General features: G+C 39.0%; 1 protein-coding gene across 1 annotated transcript in view; it reads right to left on the bottom strand.

Moving 5' to 3' along the window:
- The window catches only part of man1a1 (mannosidase, alpha, class 1A, member 1), a 165,630-nt gene that overhangs the window by 82,401 nt on the left and 61,244 nt on the right, over positions 1–21,985 (bottom strand). The window contains exons 3-4 of the mRNA XM_004550657.3: positions 18,543–18,658; positions 8,032–8,112 (exon numbers count right to left, since the gene is read on the bottom strand). Coding sequence (XP_004550714.1) covers positions 8,032–8,112; positions 18,543–18,658 — 197 coding nt within the window. The remainder of the gene's footprint in view (positions 1–8,031; positions 8,113–18,542; positions 18,659–21,985) is intronic.

Below are 21,985 nucleotides of genomic sequence, written 5' to 3'. Positions count from 1 at the left end.
GAGGACAGGATATTCTTTATTGCAGTGGTAAGTTCTAATTAGCAAAGGTTAGCCAGCTATCTAAGATCACTCATTAGTTTCAGGGTCATTAGAACTTTTTTATTAACTTAAACTTCACTTCATGGCACAACAATACTCTTGAGATTAAAAATCTCATTTGCAAGAGTCCAGAGGTCATAAGATCAAGACTGAGAAGTGAAAAACTTCAAAAGCTCGATCCATTTAAAATTCTCACCAGTGTCAGTTTAGATGACCCAACAACTGACAATCTGAGTTGCTGTGGAGAAGGGATTTCTGCAACCGGTCAACAGGACTTGTTTGAAAAGGGTTGAAGAAGCATGTCCACATGCAGTCCTATACTGTAAGAAGTTTAGTGGCTTGATCTGAACTGCATCTGAATTAAAAACTGGTAAAATACTTGAAAGGCAGCAGAAGAAAAAACGGTTTTGTCACATAATGGTGTGACATTATGTAAAAAGTCTGAATATACACTCTAGTCTTCAAACATGACCATTGTATTTTATTCGTACATGTATTAAAGCAACCACTAGGTTGTCAGTACCAGTGTTGGTCAAGTTACTTGAAAAAAGTAATCAGTAACTAATTACTGATTACTTCCCAAAAAAGTAATCCTGTTACTTTACTGATTACTTATTTTCAAAAGTAATTAGTTACTTAGTTACTTTTTAAAACGTTATTTATCCCCTAAATAGGTAATAAAACAATAGATCTTTCAGCCCAATTCTACTTTTTCTGCATAATCCATCATATAAAATGTAATCAAATGAAGGTCTCTTTGTAAAACTTATTTTATTAGTTTTAATCTTTTAACTTTATGCATCAAGCAAACATTAAATTATATGCAACATTCTCTGACTGGAAGAAATTTGTTTAACATTTTAACATTAAACCCATTTTCTGCACATTCCAGCACATAAAATAAAATAGTTTTTTGTGTTTGCACTCACTCTTTCAAATAGATGCACGTAAAACACAGCGGAAACTAAATAAAATCAAAGACTCAGCGGTCCTGTTGCTCTATTTTCACCTGTAAAGCAGGAGTGGGGCAGGCACGTTTAGGGGGTTTTTCGCTGTAAAAAGAGGTTTTCTTCCCACGCAGTGAAGAGCGGATGCTAATGTTTTTGTCACTTTTTATGGAATCAAACTCAACATAAGGTTAGTACTTCCACGCTTTGAACGCTGCACGCTCATACTCTCTCCCGCACTCGTTATATTATCCATTGTTGATCTGCACACAGCTGATGCCACGAACGTCGCACTCGCTTACGTCATTGTCATGAGACACTCTCGCAAAAAAATCATGGTTTTAGTAACGCAGTGTGCTTAAAGTAATCTAACATTAATCTATTGACCTGTTTTGCAATTGTAATCCCTTACTTTACTCGTTACTCGAAAAAAGTAATCAGATTACGCGTTAGTGCCCATCTCTGTTCACTACACTCTATAGCATTTTTTTAATACTAATACATTAAAATACCAATAAAAGGCCTCACACACAACTGCACTGGTCAGAGCGAACACTTTGATGCATTTAAGGGAGGTTTTGTTTAATTGAAAGGATCATTTCTGAATATGCTAAGTGGGCTGTTGACAAGGTCTCCTATCTCTAATGCATTCATTTTCAATTCAGACGACAACACTAGAAAATGCAGACAAAGTCAAGAGGCGGAATGCTTTGTAAGGTCATGATCTTATCTACAGTATTATTTTCTGTATTCACCTGGCTGCCTCTCGCTTTAAAAAGTATCTTCTTTGGCTACTCTAAATTGGAAGTTACATAATGTCTATCAAGTGTTCAGTTGTTATAAAAATATCTCTCCACATAATGTACCTGGATGTGGGTAGTGGGAGTTTAAGCCTGTCAGTGACTCGTCTAGAAAACCTCGCTAGGTGAAAATGAAGAATTAAAGGTCTGTAATCCTACCAACTGTGAAAATGAAAAACACAAATTCTTCTGTCTTCTGCTTTAAACTTCACCTGTAAGACAATATAGATGTTTGTTTACTTTGGGATGGAATTTAACTTGTTTGTAGCAGGGAGCACATCTTTTTTCTATTAGATTTGCACCCTTGCTAGTAGTGTGTTTGACCCTCTTTGCCCTAAAAACTGCTTTTTAGACTCAATAAACATTCCTCCGAGATTTAGGTCCATGTTGACAGGGCGGGTGCTCTATGCGATTTGACTGTGACAGTCATTTGAGTACAGTGAACTCATTGTCATGCCAGAAACCAGTTTGAGATGATCAATCGATGATCAAAAGATGAAATCGAGTCACATCAGATTTTTCCAATCGTCTATTGTCCAGTTTTAGTGAGTCTATGTGAACTGTAGCCTGAGTTTCTTGTTCTTAGCTAACAGTCGTGGTCTTCTGCTTCAAGGTCCGATAAGATAAGATAAGATAAGATAACCTTTATTAGTCCCACACGTGGGAAATTTGTTTTGTCACAGCAGGAAGTGGACAGTGCAAAAGTTATGAGGCAAAAATTAGAATACAATAAGAATAAATACAGTACACAACTGTACAGAATAGAATAAAATAAAATACTATATACAGTAGAATAAAATAAAATAAATATACAATAAGATAAAAATAGAATACAAATACAAATACTATATACAACTGAGTAAAAATACAACGATGACAGAAAGGATTATTGCACTTAGTATTATTGCATATGTATGGATGTGTGTGCTTGATCAGTTAAAGTCTTTATTATGGAGTCTGACAGCAGTGGGGAGGAAAGACCTGCGAAATCTCTCCGTCCCACACCGTGGGTGCCGCAGTCTCCCACTGAAGGAGCTGCTCAGTGCTGTCACAGTCTGCTGCATGGGGTGGGAGATGTTGTCCATCAGGGATGACAGCTTAGCCGCCGTTCTCCTGTCACTCACCACCTCCACTGGGTCCAGAGGGCATCCTAGAACAGAGCTGGCCCTTCGGATCACCCTGTTCAGTCTCTTCCTGTCCCCAGCAGAGATGCTGCCGCCCCAGCAGACCACGCCATAAAAGATAGCAGAAGCCACAACAGAGTCATAGAATTTCTTCAGGAGTGGGCCCTCCACTCCAAACGACCTGAGTCTCCGCAGCAGGTACAGCCTGCTCTGCCCTTTCCTGTAGAGGGCGTCTGAGTTATGAGTCCAGTCCAGTCTATTGTTCAGATGAACACCAAGGTACCTGTAGCTGTCCACAGCCTCAATGTCCATACCTTGGATGTTCAGTGGTTGCAGTGTGTTGAGCATCCAGATATGCTCCAACTTTGGTTGCCATGAGTGATTGTTTGAGTTAAAGTTCGCGACAGTCTAGAGTGTCTTGTTTCTGACTGTTTCTGAACCCCGGAGATAGTTGTGCAGGAAAATCCCAGCAGATCAGCAGTTTCTGACATCCATGCTACATTCAAAATCACTCACGTGAACTTCCTTTCCATTTGAACTTCACCATCTTAACCATGTTGCCATGACTAAATGAAGTTGCTGCTAGATGCCTGATTAGACATTTACATTTATGAGCAATTTAACATGTTTATTTAAAGCATAAGCCTGCAAAGCAGCTTTACCCAGCAATTTTGCAACCATACACCGACGGTCATTTAAAGCATCACCACTACCCACATTCAGTCATCTTCACTATCACACGCTTTCAGTCCTCCAAGGCTACCTGTTGTCCATCTATCCATGAGAGAACCCTGACCTTCAGGTGAATGAATGGGACCTTGTGTAGCAGCAATGAAATAGAAGAGGATGGTGAACTGAGCGACACTCATAAAAGAAATGGATCTAAGAGTGATGGTGAGTGAGAAAGAGGGGGGTCAGTTTTCAATTCACTGTCTCGCTCATGTTGAGAGGATAATCAGTTCAGATGATATCAAAAGCTTCTAATTTTCTCATTATTATGGCTGCCAATAAAGATTAATGCTGGAAGCTTGCTATCAGCTTTCAAAACATTAAAAAAAAAAATGAGGGGGGGGGTAGTTTTTTTTTTAATGCCTTCAAACATTTTCTACCTCACACATTGATACTCTAATGGCTGAATCGGGGCAATTTTAGAGTTCAGTTACTGGCCAAAGCACATTTTACATGCAGACCAGAGCAGCTGGGGATCAAACCTCTGACCCTGTGCTCTACCTCTTGAACCACAGCCACACTGTAGCCAAATCCACCACAGACAAATAGCGTGTGGGCAAAAAATGTACTGACGGCCGCCAGCGCTACCCCTGACCCTTCTAGTAGTTGCACCTATAATATATATTTGAAAATCAAAGCTTACTTCCTTCTTGAGTTAATAAAACTTGACCTCTGACCTTGAGGCCAAGTTCACCAAGGTTCAACCTCATTTGAGATTTTTTTATAGATACACTTATGGTATCCATTTGAAAATCCTTGGAGACATATTTATCAAGTTTTTGTGTCCACAAATTTTAGTGTCCACTCTGTCCACCCACCCACCCGGTGTGGTGACGACAATACCCAATCACCTTTTTATGACTAAGGGATAATAAAAAAAAAGAAAAACAACAACAAAAAAAGAAAAAATGACTCACATATGGTTATTCAAAAGCTTTACTATGGTGACACACACATAGGCTCATACCGTCATTAGTATTATACTGCCCACTTTGTTATCAGCTTTAGGACTCAAAGTAGGAAAGATTAAACTATTGTCTTCTTACAACGTAACCACTTTGCACTCTTTAAGTAGCGCTCGCTGTTCTTATTAGTTTTACTGTTTAGTTTTATGACATGATCCATACATCTAACGCTTGACAAGTAAGAAAAAAATATTCCTCCAGATTTGCTGTGTGTGGTGAAGCATGGAAATGCTCACTGAACTTGGAAATGGGTTTTGCTCTCCAGTCTGACTTCTGCCCACACCGCCTCCCTCTGCTAATAAAGAAGCGCTTAGCCTCACAAGCCTCGTTCATTCACTGCCGAGATGAAGATGTAGATTAAGGTGTATACCTGCATGTAAAGAACTGATTACTCCTGAAGTGTCAGCGGTAATGAAGAAGCCACTTAAAGGAAAATCCCACATGGTGAGATCAGTCTAAAACAAAGAAATCAACTGTGAAGATCTTTGGGGTATGGGCTATACTTATGCTGGTATCAGGTTTTTGGGGCTGTAATGATGTGCAGAATTATCTGTTCTTTAGTGGGGCTTCATCATTCATTTAGAGACTGAACGTCATAAGCTGAAGATACAAAGGAGATATGGCATCAAGAAAAAACTGAGTTTAAGACACCACTTCTGCATCGGCAGAGTAGCGCAATACCCAGCAGGTGTCATTTTCACAGCCTCTTGTCACTGAGCAGATTTATACACATGCACACAAGCACAACAGGTCTGGCACTATGAGTAAAGTGAGAAGCCCTGAGGAATCTCCCTTCTCGCTTGTTTTTCCTGCATAAAACAAGGTTGCAGAAACAGTTTTTCAGCACTAAGACACTTCAGGACATATTCAGTCTCTGAGGGTGGAGGGAACACCACCGCTCAGTTCCCTTTCAAGCAGAACGCTGACCCCAAGTGTCCTGAACTTTCACTCTTTTACTACAGAAGAAAGTAAAAGTTGCTTCAGACCACATGACTGGGTGCATTTCAATGTAAACACCAGCACAGAGGAGGGAAATGAGTCTGCTGACATATGACAAAGGGATGGCTGTTTTAAACCTTATTTTTGTACAAGTGAGAAAAGTTTCCAGTCTGGCAACAAAAACAACTTGGTTAGATTTGGAAGAAGATCTCAGGGTTTGGGTTAAAACACGCATTTTCAAGAAAAGTAACCTCACTGGCAGGATCTTTAACATCTTACAGAGCCCATCTGGGAGAAAGCATCAAAGGCAAACTTGAACCAATTTTGTGCACAGCCAAAACTTCATCTAAAAGAGGCCACAGCAACTTCCCCCCCCCCAAAAAGACTGTGAGACAAACTTAAATAAAGTAAGTGAAAGACAAGTTAACGACTAAATGAAAACATGGTTCAGGTGTCTGTGAAATATTACTTTAGAACATAAAGAAACCCAACTGAACTGAGATTTAAATCAGCCTACATTTTCTGCCATCTGGCTGATATCCACTCCTGCAAAGGTCGCTAATAAATCTCACTGCATAGGAACAGAGTTAAATAGCAGCTCTTTAAAGTCATTCACAGAATTGTGTCAGGCTGAATAACTGCATAATGCTGCCTCTTACACCTTTCAGGCCACTGTAAACATGAGTGAGATACTCTGCTGGCCAATTTCGGCTTATATTTTGCTCACGTGTTCCTGAAGCAAGCCTTTCCATTCAGAAGCCATCTCTGAAATACTTCCAGGTAGGGCTGGGCCATATCATACCGTTCACGGTAATACCGGTATAATGTTGGGCAACGATAAGAAAATGAAATATCGCGATAGAATATGGGTAAAACGCGCCTGCGCAGTGCCTTTGTTTTCATACACACATGGCAGAAAAAGCATGGCAGCGACGGAGAATGAGGAGGGCGAAAGTGGATCATTGAATGAAACGGATGAACCAGAACTGGTTTGTAAAAATGCTGCAACTTCAGTGGTGTGGAACTGATTTAGCTTTCGTCCGTCAGATACACAACAAAGCACTATTTTTGGTAGAGCATGTTATCCCGTGTGCCTTATGTATGAATTCTGGTTGTGTTTACTGACCTCGAAAAATTTTTATGTGGTACACAGCGCTCGAAAATCTGTCAGATGTTTTAGTACGACTTTGCTAAGCTACAAACCCGCACCGCTTGAACTGTCAGCAAGGAATTTGCATTTGCACTGTTACATTTTTATATAACTTCAATGCACATAAAAAACAGCTTCTTGTTTAAGTGAAAATACATTGATGTTCTGTTTTGTTTTTTTGCACTAATAAAGTTGTAGAGTTGTAAAGTATTTTGTCTAGTGTCAATTATATCGTCAGTTATATCGTTATCGCAAATTTTCAAATGTATATCGTGATAAATATTTTTAGTCATATCGCTCTGCTCTACTTCCAGGCAGCTATTTTGAAGCCGTTCGGTCACACTGACATAAAAACAGCAGTAAAATCTGGTTGGTTTTTATTAAAATTGCACTTCTACTACACTTGCACATAGTTTCACAACATTGCAGACAGGATCTGTGCTTATCCAACCAGAACACTGAACAAATGCTGCGCTAATTTGCACTGTGGATTTAATATGCAAAGAAAAAGTAAAACAAAGTATGTTTATTAAACTATAAAGGGGAGATAGTCATGGCTGCCACCACACAGCTGAAAGTAGTGTGAGGCTGTAATGTTCGCATGTGTCCGCATAACAACCAGATTGGTTGATATGTTTTCCCATTTTGTCTGTTGATGGCTCGCTGGAAGCAGATAGCCAACCATCATTAGCACTTCAGAATTCTCCCATAGATTTCTAATCATGATTTGCTGAATGCCACTGGTCTCCAGTAAAGTCCAGAAGGCTGTGGTAATGCAGAAGACTGACTGGTCACAAATTTTGGTGGTGTAAGCCACAAACCTAAAGTACCAGCACCAAAGTAAGGACATTAGGGGGTGACTCCAGAACTTAATTCAGGCCCTGGTCCCTGCAGTAGTTCCTCTAAAGGTTTTTTGTCTATAAGCAAATTCCCTGCTCAATTCTTTAATAATACAACAGCTTTCAGAACTGTTAATAGCCAAAAGGCGCTACAGAAGACAAGATCCAAGAACAACAACACAGAAGTTAATCTTCCACCCATAGAAAGGCTGGAAGCAAATCAATCAAACTAGATGACGGCGCAATGGTACTCACAAAGAACTTAAATTCACCCTGCAATATGGGAGACATCTAACTGTACCAGCTATTAAAGGGGACAATGCCAAAGATTTTGAGCACATGAAAACATTAATTCATTCAGTCTCCACTCTACCATCTGTTTCATCAATCTCTCTCTCAAGACTCCCCGAAGTTTCATTCAGTGCAGAGGTGGCGGAAAAATAAATAAATAAATAAATAAATAAAAGCAAAACAGAGGAAGGTTTATTTCTCTACTTACCTCTTTTCCAGACAAGTAGTAGGCGGACAGCAGACCTCCAACAAATCTGATGTTCACCTCAAACACCGACACTTCTGCATTCTGCGGCAAAGACAAAAGAAAAGAAATATGAGACGAAATATAACTGCTAACTACTCATGAATACACATTTCTTTTCCCACAAACAGTGAGCTAAGAAAGCAGACAACTCAAAACTGAAACGTTCCTGGGCTTCTTCTTGGCCTCAGGGAGGAGTAGACAGAGGTGAGCTTTTCACAGTCTAGACAGATATTTTCAGGCTGATGCTGTAAACAGCTGAATAAATTTGAATACCAGGTTTCTCCGCGCTGCTACGAATGACCGAGTAGCCAAATGAGTGTGTTAGAACTGAGCCAGGATGAATGAAAGAGAAAGTGGCTTATCCCACAAAGTGTTTGCATGAAAGCATCTGCTCAGGAGGCGTGCGAGTACGCCGCATGAGTAGGGTTGTGGAAATCTTGTGAGATCAGGTTCACTCGTGCAGGGAGGACATTCAGGAAACTTGCGCAGGACCACTTGGCAAGCACGATTGGCCAAGGACAAAAGAGGACTGTTACACCGGTTGACATATGTAATGATGCGATAACAAGGAGCATTTATACTGAAGCAAATCATGTGTGCTGCATGCTCCTTTCCATGCATCACTCCTTGAATGCACAACATTAGGTATGTGGCAGGTTTTTATAAAGGAGTTAAGGCATGTTAACTATTCGAGGCAAGCTCAGAAAAGGGAAGAACTCGGTTTCCCCAGATTGGGGGTGGGGTGGGGTGACTCTGGTAAGTGATCTCTGATAGACCAAGAAGAAGGAAATTCCCTCACTAAAAGTTTCAGAAGTTTTGAATAACTAGGGTTAGCCATGCTTTGTGTATGGCTAAGGATGGTACATTAAAGAAGGGATCTACCGAATGTTTTTAGTTGAGAACCAGCACCAAATTTTCCAAACCATCTGAAACATATTGTTCCCGGGCAGCAATCCAGAAACCCTCACAGTATGTTTACAGCTTGGTACAAAAATGTCTTTGATCTCTGCAGGTAATTTCCCCATGACTGTTAAATGTCATCCAGTTGGGTAGTGGACACTCTGTCTGACAGGTGTGCTCAAATGTAGTCAACAGCCTGGAGTCACACCTCTCCTTTCTATTTTGGAGCATTTTAACAGGATTATCGGTCCAACATTACGGTCCCCTGTGGGCAGGCCATCCAAGATGTTGCTTTAGTGTTTAGTGAGCAAAACTGATATTAAAAAAAAGACACTTCCTGAAGTCTTTCAGGACCATTCTTTAGTTTGCTCTGACTGGCTGGATGTGGGAACAGAAAGATCATCAATCTGCCCATAGATCAACTTTGATTTTAATGTTATGTGTTTGGGGAATCTGCCAACTGTACTCAAAAAACCAGACAGATATTTGAAAACTGCAGCTGAGAAAGCAATGACTAAGGAATGGTTAACTGAAAACTTTCCAACAATCACTGGAATTAGAGCTGGGCGATAGAACGATAACGATATGTATCGCGATATAACTTTTACTCGATAGAGAAATTAAGCTATTGCGATAGACCTCGCCGCTCTTGTTCTCAAAGAAAAAAAAGGTCAGCCAATCCAAATTAAGTAGCGCAGAGCCGAACCAATCACAGCCGCAGCGTCACGTCGCGTGGCTTGTTACGTACAGCACAAGTGCCAAGCTGCACGTGTGTTTGTTTGGGAAGCAGCCAGCGGGTAATGGAGCCAGCGCGTAATGGAGGAAATGAGTGTGCCGACTAGAAAAATCAACCGAGTGTGACCGAAGAGAAAACAGATGATGGTTCCAATGCCGGAGAGATTGTCGAATGGAAGAGCCATAGAAGTTCCGTAGTGTGAAGGTATTTCGGCTATTTCAAGTCTGACAAAAAATAGAGTAGCGTGCACTGTAAATTGTGCCGAAAGCAAGTCTGGAAATACAATAAACTGGAGCATGCGTCACACTGTGCGCCACGTTATTGTTTCGGTGAAATGAATTTCTACAATACTGTTACTGTTAATTCTACTCTCTGCAGTGTTTAAATGCTTACATATACACACAGTTACTGTCCGTCCACACATACGACTCTGTTCTGCTTCTATGCTGCAGCTTTGTTTACTTTTTCCCACCGAGGCTTCTAGACTTCTGATTGGCCAACATTTCGGCACGGTTAGGAATCTAGCGCCACCTGCTGCTTTGGCATGTTCATAGCAGCGTTTTCCTTCATTTCTGCCTTTATGTGTGGACGGGATTATTTTTTAAAACGAAAACGGAAAATCTCCGTTTTCAAAAATACCCGTGTACGTGTGGACGTAGCCTCAGTCTCTGACTGGAAGCGCTAATTCGTCATTCGGCTTTTGTCAGACTAAAGTAACTGTTAAAACTGTTTGAAAAGCTCAGCTATACAACAAGGAGAGATTAAGAATTTCCTTTTAGTTCTCAGTTTATTTGATATTGACAAAAGTTAGTCAGTTTTGTCTGTTCTTCTGTAAAACAAACTAAGATTTATTTTTAGAATTAATACTTTGTTTCTAAGTGGAATTGACAATTTAGTCTGTTTTGTTTGTTCTATTTTGAAACTTAAACGCTTTAGCGGCTGCCTTTTGTGTAGTTTGCAATATTTGCCTTTATTTATCTGAAAAAGTCTCATGTTCCTTAAGTACATCTACCCTGTTGAACTTATTATGGGAAATAAATATTTAAATAAAAACAAGCTGCTGATTATTTCACATTTTACTTGTGAGCAACGGCACATTTAAATCTTACAAATATAGTTATTTGGCTTATATCGTGATAGATATCGCTATCGCCTGAAATGAAAAAAAAAAAAAAACATATCGTGATATGAAAAAATCTCATATCGCCCAGCTCTAACTGGAATGGACAAAAATTGTTCAGGAGGTCCAAGACAGAATAACTAATCTCTCTGACACTAAAAACGACCCTATTCAGAAGATACCGGGGAAAACAGAAATCACATCTAATGGTAAAGTCTAATAGTAATGACGATATTTGTCTATTTTTATGAATATTATGCTTTTTCAGCAAAATGCTGGAATTGAATAAGCATTAGAAATGTATCCATAGAGATGGATCATAAAGAGTTTTTTATATAAAATAAACAATGTTAGACAAAAATTAGTATTATAGTATTATTAGTATTATTAAAAAGTATTATTTGAATGTCATTGCTCTGAGTGATGAGTCTTAGTATTGTTAAATTCAAACAAATTAGCTATAAAACACAAGATAAATACTAGTCTAGTATGCAAGCATTACTTTTTCAAATGTATGACACACAGTTGTGTGACTTTTTAAAGAACTACCTGGTTAATAATATGTAATCCTTTGTTATAGTTTATGCAAAGGACATCCCTTAATGTATGTGTCAAAATTTGAGTTATTCTGACCATTGGTTCATCAGCATATTTTTAAGTTTGACAGGAAAAAACAAAGAATGCTGATAAAGCACTGCATACCTTGAAGGGCACACGTACGGCAGCCTGAAAAAGAGAAGTGACTTCCAAAGTTTTTAAAGAAATCTTTAGGTACCAAAAACCGCCTTAAAAGCCGGAGATAAAGTGTGCCATCTTTAAAAACACAATACATTTATTTCTGGGCAGAATTAATGGAGGGAAAAATAACAAAAAATTTAAAGTTGTATAGCCATTTGTCTCAGTAGTCGAACAATGAAGCGTAATTTCTCTCTCACGTCCGTCCTTTATGAACAGATTCCCGAGGCGGATGAAGTTTTTGTGCTTGACTGACAGCTCTCATAAGTGACTGCTGTCGACTAGAGATAGGATAACAGACTCTGCAAGGGGGAGGGGAAAAAAACAAATTATGTGCCACACAAAATGTGTCCTGTCTTTTTTTCATCCCCAAGTCTTAGTGACTGATTGAGTGGGGAGATTGCAGCACTAATTCGTTCTAATTACAATTTAATTATTTGTTTTAACACTTAGGCAGCTGTAATCCAAAAGTACAATGAATACTTCTTCCTACGTTTTAATGTCTATTGGCAGCGGAGGTTTAATAAGCTAAAAGATGATGCTTTACATCAAAGTCAAAATTTTAAAAATACTTTAATTTAATTTTAAAGACGGAAACATCTTCAGCCAGCAGTCATCCTGCAGTGTTTTGTGACTGTGTGAAGAAGCCAACACTGCTTTGAACTGCTGGACAATGACCCTCTGAGTCAGCAGCAGTGTGACATTATCTCACTCCTGACAGAGCTGGCAGGCAAGCAGTCAAGTCTCCTGATGTTGCAACATTCGGTCCATTACACTCCGCACAGGAAACTGACTAAGCATGGGCTTTTCCAAGCAGAGAACTAATTAAGGACTGAAACAAGATGAGCCCAGGAGATAATGTTCCCAGCAACAACTCATCAGATCAAAGTGTATCCACAGATCTTGCATGGCCAGTTGTAAAAATCTAACTGTACCGGCCTATAAGTCCCGCTATCTCATCACAAGAAATGTTGTTTCAGTGTTTTGTAATGAACAAACCGTCCCAAGAGTGTAACAATTCCAACTCTATTCCTCTTTGCCTTTCAAAAGATTCAGGACTTCGCTATTTAAGTGAAAATAAACAGTAATAAATTACCAGTGGGGCTCTTAAAGTCTCAAAGACTAAGTGAGGTGTCACACTTTCTCAGGTGTTGTGGTACAAGCAAACTTTGGACACCATTCCAGTCGCTACATACACAGATTGTGTGATCCCACAGGCAAGAGTAAAATCTATTGGTTTACAAAGGAGGAGGGAGGATCTCTAAACGATGATCTGACATATGGCTCTTCAGGAAGAATTTCATTAATCAATCCATCTTCTTAACAGCTTATCCTATTTTTAAGAAAAAAAGAGTATTACAATCTTGCCAGATATTATTGCATGTGGTGCAAATATAGTCATAGAAAAATTGGATGACTCCATCCAACCTTAAGGACTGTAAGCCTCTGTGGTAGCCTGATGATGGCCTATAGGATGAACGATAATCCTGACAAGCACATACAGAAAGTACTGGAGAATACTGACTTTAATATTAGAGAAATATTTATGCTCTATGTACTTCATGTCCTCTTTGTACACATTTCAATGGCAAACGCATTAGTAATGGCATCACTTTAATATTAATACGTCTCAAACAACTGCTATTATTTTCTTTGTTTTAATCTCTTTCACTTGCCTTGTTCCTTTGCTTTAAAAATAAGCAACCCAAACGTAAAGTTGAACCTTTTCTTCTGACTGTTGATACTCATTTTCCTGCTTCGTTTCACCCCAAATGCTTAATTGTTGCTAATAATACATGATGCCGGTTAGTGTTTTTCTTCAGTGAAATCTGGGTTGGTTTTTTGTCAGACTTACATCGGCTAACTCAGTTGATATTTTAACCCCAGTGAGGGTGGTTTCAAAGCCGCCTACAGAAACCTTCCCATTAAAAAGCATTTTAGTGGAATATCAAAAGCAGCTTTACATCTCGACATTATGCTACTGCAGGAAATGATCACAAAACAATGGGCTTCCTGCTGTTACAATGCCGTTTGACTGACAGGGCGACTGCTGGCAAATACTGGAAATCAGTAAGGATTATGCACAAAGCAGTGGTACCAAAAATTCAGACGTGGAAACCTCAACGAGTAAAACATCCAAAACATGCACAGTTTCGGAGACAGTAATGAGGATTAAAGCTGATCTGAAGGAATAACTGACAACACTACTTGAGCTTTTATATATCATGTTTGGTGGATGTATGTTTTGGTTTTCAGAATTAGACTTCATAAATCTGATATCAGAACCATGCTAAAAGAAAGACAAAGAAACTGCTTTGCTGTTTCCCCCTAATGAGGAGCTCTTAACGGGGATGTTATAATGAGGACGGCAAACATCAAAGGAAGGAGGGAAAATGTTTGTGTTTAACTCTTTAACATGTGCCCACACAATTAATCAGCAAAAGCAGAAATGACATACAGTAGATGAGATATCCACGTCAGACTTTGTGTAAGAAATCTGCACTAGATCTGTAACTTTTAAGTGTAATCTTTTATTAGAATTATAAGCCCTTCCACGAGTGGACATAACAGCTGCGAAGTTCTAGTTGACAGGATTTATATCTGATGAATCAATATTCCCCAGGTGGCAATTATGATCCCGTGTGCTTGCTCGCAACTTTCTACAAACTAAAGTTTAACATGTTCCTTTGTGTAAATGTATGTAAATACTGAGCAACTCGTGCAGAAAGTGCTCTAAAAGCACTTTAATATTATTCACTGTTTGCTTTACATATTCACATACGCTCATTAGAAGTAAACTCCTGCACCATGAGCATACAATTACAAGTTGATGAATAATAAACCTGGAAAACTCAAGAGCAACATATCAAACATTATACCTGTACGTGGGCTCTCTCTCTGGGTTTTTATTGATACCATTATGGAACAGAATTCAGCGTCAATACACCAATTTCCTGGATGCTTCCAGATGTTCAGGAGAGTCAAAGTGGCATAATTTTTAACAATTTTGGTAACACATTTATTGTTGGTAACGCATTTATTGTATTGGGATCCATTATCAGCAGAGCTCTTTGGAACACCAGGTAATTGTTTCTAACCTTATAGACAGCAGAAAATTACATTAGTCTATATATAATATCACTAAGGACACATTTCCTGCATTAAATACTGGAATGTCAGGCAGTTTAGAGCTTAGTATCTTTATTAAATTGTGTCTTATCCTTAAAATGAGCACAAGCCTATGTCTTAGCAATGGAAATGCACTTTAAATAAAACTAAACTGTTATTGCTGTTAAAAAAAAATGTGCATGCTCACAGGCTGCTTCCTGTACAAAAACGTGGTAAAATCTTTGGTTTAACGTCTTGATGCATTCTCAATCATCCAGGAAAGTAAATCTCCAAAAGTTGATTCTGTTCATGTGGACGCAGCGTTTTGTGGGAGAAACGTTTCGTCACTCATCTTCAGGAAGACTGAAGAAGTCATTTGGATGACGCTACGTCCAAAATCAACTTTAAGAGATCTTTGGTTTAAACTAAAGGGAAACTAATGCTTATGCACTGACTGTATATAAAAGACGGATATAGCCAGTTCCCCATCACCCACTGGTTTCTAGGCTTAGCATCAGTGAATTTTTATTTACACATTTAAATAGTATTAAGGCTTAAGTTCACAACACTATGGGCCTTAGCTTTGTGTAACACTTAAGTGCTGAGCTAGTTACTATAGCTGTAGTCACTTCTCTGCTGCATTATATCCGCTATTGAATTTGGTTTTGGGATCTCGTTTGTGCTGTTGGTATTATGTGAATCATTTTTAGTACAACTTATTACAGGAGTGTATTTAGGCCAATAACTCAACACTACACGCTCTCTTCCAAACGTGGTGTTTGTACCATTCATTTTTATATGCAGTCTAAGATACATTCACAAGCAGGGTTCATCTAACATCCAAGTTAAGAGAGCAACAAAGAGCCCTCACTGTGATATGTATTTATACACCTGCTCACCTTTTCATGTATCTATATAAAGGTTAGATTTCATACATTAGGTCATAGGCTGGATCACATTCATTCAAACTTCCAATAAAAACATGCCTTTCAAACTGGAAAGTAGCACCGTGTGACCTACAGGAAGTAATGACATGTTTTGCTATTTTTCACAAGCTCACAGTAAAACTTTACAGCCTCAGGAGTGCTGCGTGAAAGCATGTGTCCTTGGTAAGGACCTTTCAACTTGAAGCATTTCTTTAAGTGTGCTATACTGAGTAGACATCCATACTTCTGTAATTCAGCGTGTTGTGGATTAAAAAAGCTTTTAAATTCCAAGTGATGACTCAGTGGAGACACATGGGCAGAAAACAAACCAGGCCTCCAAATGTGATCTTTCTTACTTTCAATTAAATGTCTGTATATACACAACACCTCCTCCTGTAAGACCATTTAAGACTGACAGTAAACATCACACCTTCTCAAGAATTTATTTTCACTCCTCTGTGTTGGTCAGGAACAAATCTCAAAATGAGAACTGATTTGGCTCGAAGCTCAGCACACAGGTGGTGATCTAAATTTGGGATTTCCGCCAGTAGTAGACTCTTTTTTTTTTCTTAAGTGGGACTGTTGTATTCAGGAAATCTGTGAGCAAACAGTTGTGATTTCATTTGCTGTTGCAAGAAACTCAGCGTCACATGACAAACTAAACAATGCTGAGTGTAAGCACCACTTGACCAAAGCTGCTAACTGCTTTTTGAGTTTAGTTTCATCTCTGCAGTTATTTAGATGCCAGACACTTGGAACACTTAGAAGATAATTTATGACATGGCATGAATAATCCAAATCAATCTTTTTTCAAGATCCAAATACATGAACCACCACAGTTATTGTGGATTTTGCAAATTACACACACAAAGTACTCAAACTAGACCTTCTTGCAGTGCTAACCACCACACGATCATGCCACCAGATATAAACAGAGAGATGTGTACACCACGTTTATTTTGTATAAGTGAATGTGAACTAATACACGTTTGGATTTGTTTTTAAATTAAAGTAAGGAATTTATATATGAAAAGTTTCTGAGGGAGTTAGGAGTTAGTTATTTTAAAAAAAAAAGTTGTTGAGATTTTTCTCTATTTTATCTTCAGATATTCAAGTGACATTCGTCCACTGTTTAGTAGCCAAGCCGGTGATTCTCAAATAGGGAAGGTGGAGCATGGATGATCGGGGGGGGGGGGGGGGGGGGGGGGGGGGGGGGTAATATTTAGTGAAACCCAGTTAAATGTATGTCCTTTTTATAGAGGAAAGTATAAAAAATGCTTGTACTGATGATTATTTGAATGAAATTTGACTCCCCCCCCCCCACACACACACACACACACACACACACACACACTTTTTTCCCATCTTATTAGTTTATTTAGAAATGCATGGCCTAAGAACCATAAATTTACATGCATTTAAATTCTTAAAATTTAATAATGCAATACTTTATTAAACCTCTTGAATTAAAGCTGAAGTCTTCATTATAATCCACTATGGTGGTATAAAAAGGTCAAATTCATGAGCTATGACTCTTTTCTACCAGTCTTTAGGAAATCATTTTCAAATTAAATACCTACAAGCAAATTATCAGGAAATTAAAAGACATTTTAGAACCTTATTCTTCAATGACACTTTTATTGACCTATAGGAAAACTGGTCTTCTGTGCAAAATGTTTGAGGCATTTTCGCTACGAATGCATCAATCCGATATTTGGATCAGATATTGCTCTGATCCCGAAACAGATATTGTTGCCAGCAAGCCGATCTAGTCAGCTCAGTTCTATGTTAGTTTTTGTTCAGCATACCATGCAGGAGAGCTAACACAGCAAAGAGGAAACTAACTGTAAAGCAACACCACCTCGGAGGCGTTTCAGACCGGCTACGCCAAAAGCTTTTTCATTTCATGTTTACATAACTTTTACTTAACCACAAGCTGTGGTCTAGTTGACACAACTGAAACTCACCTTACTCTGCTAATAATTTATCAGAGAGTTATATATGTTAGAAGGTAGAAGGATGCTGGTTCAACATAACACCTGTCGAGGACCTTTGATTACCCGCACAGTAATTCTGTGATGTAGTTAAATATTGTTTCTGTCATGATCCTGGGTCTGCTGACCCAGCGTTTTGTGTTTAGTTTATGTAGCCTTCAGGTTTCCTAAGTTTATCATTATCATGCCTAGGTGTTACTAGTTATTTTCCCCTCGTGTTTCCACTATGTTAAGTCTCCCCTGCTTTCATGTATTTTATGTCTGTGGCGTATGTTGTCAGTCCAGGTTGTCATGTTTATATCTCACTGTTTCCTGTCTTATTGTGAAGAGGTCTGGTGTGTCTGTGTTCATCGTGTTCAGTTTTACTCTCCCATTGTCACGTCGTTATGTTCATGTGTGTCAGCTGGTTCCCCATGCGTTGCCACTTCCCTCATTATCCTCCTGTGTCCATTTAGTCTGTGTGATCTCAGCCATTCTTTGTCAGGTCGTCTGCTCATCCATGTCTCATCTCCAGGTACCCATGTCAGTTCATTATGGTTAAGGTTTTTCATGTTTTGTTATTAGTTCACCCAGTTTAGGTTATTGTTTAGTTTTCACCGATGCCCTATTATTTTGTACCCTCGTTGCTAACCTCAATAAACGGCTTGTTTTGTTAATCCACACCACGTTTTGGTCTGCGCTTGAGTCCTTCCCTGCAACACATACGGTCTTCCCCCAGCCAGACCGTGACAGTTTCACTTCAGCAGAATAGAAGAGACTCATGCACTACTAATACTGGATGCTTTTGTGGGCTACACAGTGGGACAGTGGGTAGTAGGGGTGAGCGACGTAGCCTCCAAATTATATCGTATATATCAAGAAAATCTAATATTTACCTGCACAAAAAAATATAATATTCAATATTTTATTGTTGCTATATACCTGACCATAACAAGAGCACACACGCAACTTACCACGTTGAAGTCAAGGCTCTTTTCCACCCAGTCAGTAGCAGCATCAAACTCTTCAAACATCTCCATGATGTAGAGGGTATCCAAAGCATCCACTATTGTCGCTCCTTTTATACTTCCTAGAAGGAACACAGAACAAAAGGCTAAAAACAGATTACACACTCACGCAGGCTTTTGTTACATATAGCACCCGGTATAAAAAACAGAGGAATATCAGACAGCAAGCTGGTAACAAAAGTTCTCAAGCTGAACTTTTGAAATGAGCAAAAACTCCCATGAAGTTCTTTCAAAATGTTAAAAGCTTGTTAGTCAGCAAACCATTCCTTTTATAGCAGGGATGACAACAGGTGTTGGCGCCACACTCACTAGAAAAGCGGTGAATAAACAGCAGAAGCTAGAAGTTATGTTTGGAGGTTGAATAAATTATTTTTGCTCGACAGATGGTGAGAGGTAGCGATTATCGGCACTGATGAAACGGCAGGAGTATTGCTTATCTCCAGTGATTAGCCTCATAGCAGGAGGGAAGACACACAGAGAGACACAAACCATCATTTCAGCACCGTCATTATCCAAGCTCCCCCACCCAACAATCCCAACACCTCAATAAATCATTATGCATGCAGAGTAGAGCCTTGAGTAAAGCTTTTAGTTCCTGCATACTTGCTATAAACACCAGATAGGAGTTACAGTATCTGACCACTTAAAGGTGAGAAAGAAAAGGCAAAGGATGGGAGAGAAACAGGGGAAACAAAAACACCAGCGAATCAGCATCAGGAGGCTGACCTAGAGAGAAGGGCAGGGAGTGAAGGTAGAAGGAAAAGCAGCGAGGGCGGAGAACATACTGAAATAATAATAAGGACATACCAAGTCATTAAAGCAAGTTTGAAAAAGATGCGGCTGCAGAGTGGCTCGAGTTAAGATGAAAACCAGAGAGGGCGGCTGGTTTGTTTTTTGTGTGGATCTGTTGGTTTATGTTCCTCTGTGAGTGGTGGGAAGATTCAAAAGCGGCTAAAAGCTTTCCATTAGACACATCGCTGAATCATCAGCCCGAGGCACAGAGACACTGTTGTCCATCACAACTACTGTGCTCACTCCCTAGAAATATCTATTATTTCTTTAGAGTCATCACAGTGAGAAACTATTTTGCACTGTTTCCAGTTGTAAAAAGGTTTATAATTACACATCTCAGATACACATGTGAATAACAGTAAGCACATTCATTACCAGATAATACCAAAGCTCTTTGCCGTTAATACCCACATTTTGGTGTCAACTAAAGAGGTTTTGGAGATTCACTGGGATGTGACCAGAATAATATTTCAAAATGTTTGTCTATATAATACCAAATAACCAATGAGGGAAAAAAGGACAAAAAGTATTGGGCCTCTCCTCTGAATCTTTGAATTCGAGTGATTTAGGGTTGTCGAGTAATAGTCCACAGACTCAGCGAGTGCAGAGCTCTAAACCTCCTCTGGAATTAACATCAGCACAAAAACTGTGCACTGGGAGCTTCATGGCCTCTGCAGAAACCAGCTATTAAAAGACTTGATTCAATTTTCAATATATGAAATGTTAAGGGTAGAATTTACCAGTATTTTTGTTTTGTTTTTTTTCCTATACAGTCTATAACTGTACAAAGTTGGACAATTGATGACATTAGCAAATGTGCATTAGTTACATGAGTCATCTACAGATCCTGAGTTGGAAAATTTAATCAAAATCTGAGACACAACACACGCAACAAAAACGTAGAATAGCTCAATAAAATATAAAGGCGGTATGATGAGACAAGACAGCTCAGTAAAGTAGAAACTACACAGTAAATGAACTTTTTAAAAGAATGAGTTAGAAATCTAAATAGAATAAAGTTTAAAACATGTTTTAAAAAAATGGGAAAAAATGAAATAAAGGTGTTCTATAAATGTTAAATGCACTGGTTTTCACAGAGTGTTTCTCTACTCGAGCGCTCGAAGCACTTTATACATCACGCCTCATTCACACATTCACACCCATTCATACAGGCACTTTTTCTTCGGGTAAGTGCTTTCCATTCAATCACACTATGATGAATGCATCAGAGAGCAACTTGGGGTTCAGTATGTTACCCAAAGATACTCTGGCATACAGACAGGTGCATACAGGGATCAAACCATCAACCATCCAATTAGTAGATGACCTGCTCTGCCTACTGAGCTACAGCCTCCCCTGGGGCCACAATTTGCCAAAGTTTGATGATTTAAATTAACCAATATTAAACTAACTAATCTGAGATGAATAGCCTTTAAATTGACTGAAAGGAGCGTTCAAGAAGTTTAACTATAAAGTGAGGGTACTGGTTTTGTGACCAGTTTGTCCTAAATGGCTGCATCTGCTAGATGTTTGTGGACCGATTCAAATAATGAGATATCAAACACAAAAGCAATACCCCCAGGCTTGAGTATCAATCACAGGATCTCAGGCTGCAGTTACACTGCAGACAGACGAGAGTAGGGTGATCAGATATCCACAAACTAAATGTAGGACACGTTACTACTGCGGAAAACTAGTCTGAGAATTTGTTCACAAGCACAGATCTCTGGTACCCCATACAGGCAAATTACAGTAGGCATTAAGAATGTCTTCTCACACTCATGTATTCCTTTTTTCATCTTAATAACTGAGGTAATCGTCTCTAGATTTCAGTAAGGGTGCACAGATAGGTTGGTACATCTCGTTTTTTAGATTTGCCACCTTTTTATTTTTTTGAGTGAGAGAGAGAGAAATTCTCATATAATATATGGACTCAAGTCACAATTCTCCGCAGTGGGAAATGGAAAGAAAAGAAAAAAAAACTGTATTCACCAAGTTATAAGCTGTTTCGTCAGCTTTAATGTTGCTGTATTTCCTTTTCTCTATCATGTTTTATTGTCGTTGTCTAGTAAAATGCATAGACTCACAATTTTTTTCCATTTGGGCGTTGCACGAGCAGCAAAAGACGGCGACATGTTAACCTCTGCTTGATCCATGATAACAGTTTTCCCTTCTTCCCTCACATCCATTGCATTAAAGCCAGACTTCCTGCAGTTGGAAACCAGATCCAATAAAAATGTGGGATGATGCTGTGCAGTCCCACATAAAGAGATTAAGATGAACAGTGGCAGAAAAATCAGCATTTAAGCATTAAAATGATCAGAAATGGGACAAAAATCCAACTTATAATGAGAGATTAACACTAAAGCAATACTGATGTCTTATGGTCATCTGTTTTTAATGTTTTTTCAAACTCTTACTCCAGTAATAAAGGAAGCGTGTAACTGGAAGTGTCAGCAGATACAGTTACTGTTGTAGTCACTTGCCCTTCCTGTTTTTCATCCATCTCACATTTTCTGTTCACTGAAGCCTTCAGAGCAACAAAGAGAGGACGAGACACTTTCCTGCCGTCCATTGTCCTGTCGCTGTGCTTCCTC

This window comes from Maylandia zebra, linkage group LG15, assembly GCF_041146795.1.
Source record: "Maylandia zebra isolate NMK-2024a linkage group LG15, Mzebra_GT3a, whole genome shotgun sequence".
NCBI classification, from domain to species: Eukaryota; Metazoa; Chordata; class Actinopteri; order Cichliformes; family Cichlidae; genus Maylandia; species Maylandia zebra.
Note: the sequence above shows the minus strand (reverse complement) of the source record. Positions and strands in the feature narration are given on the sequence as shown.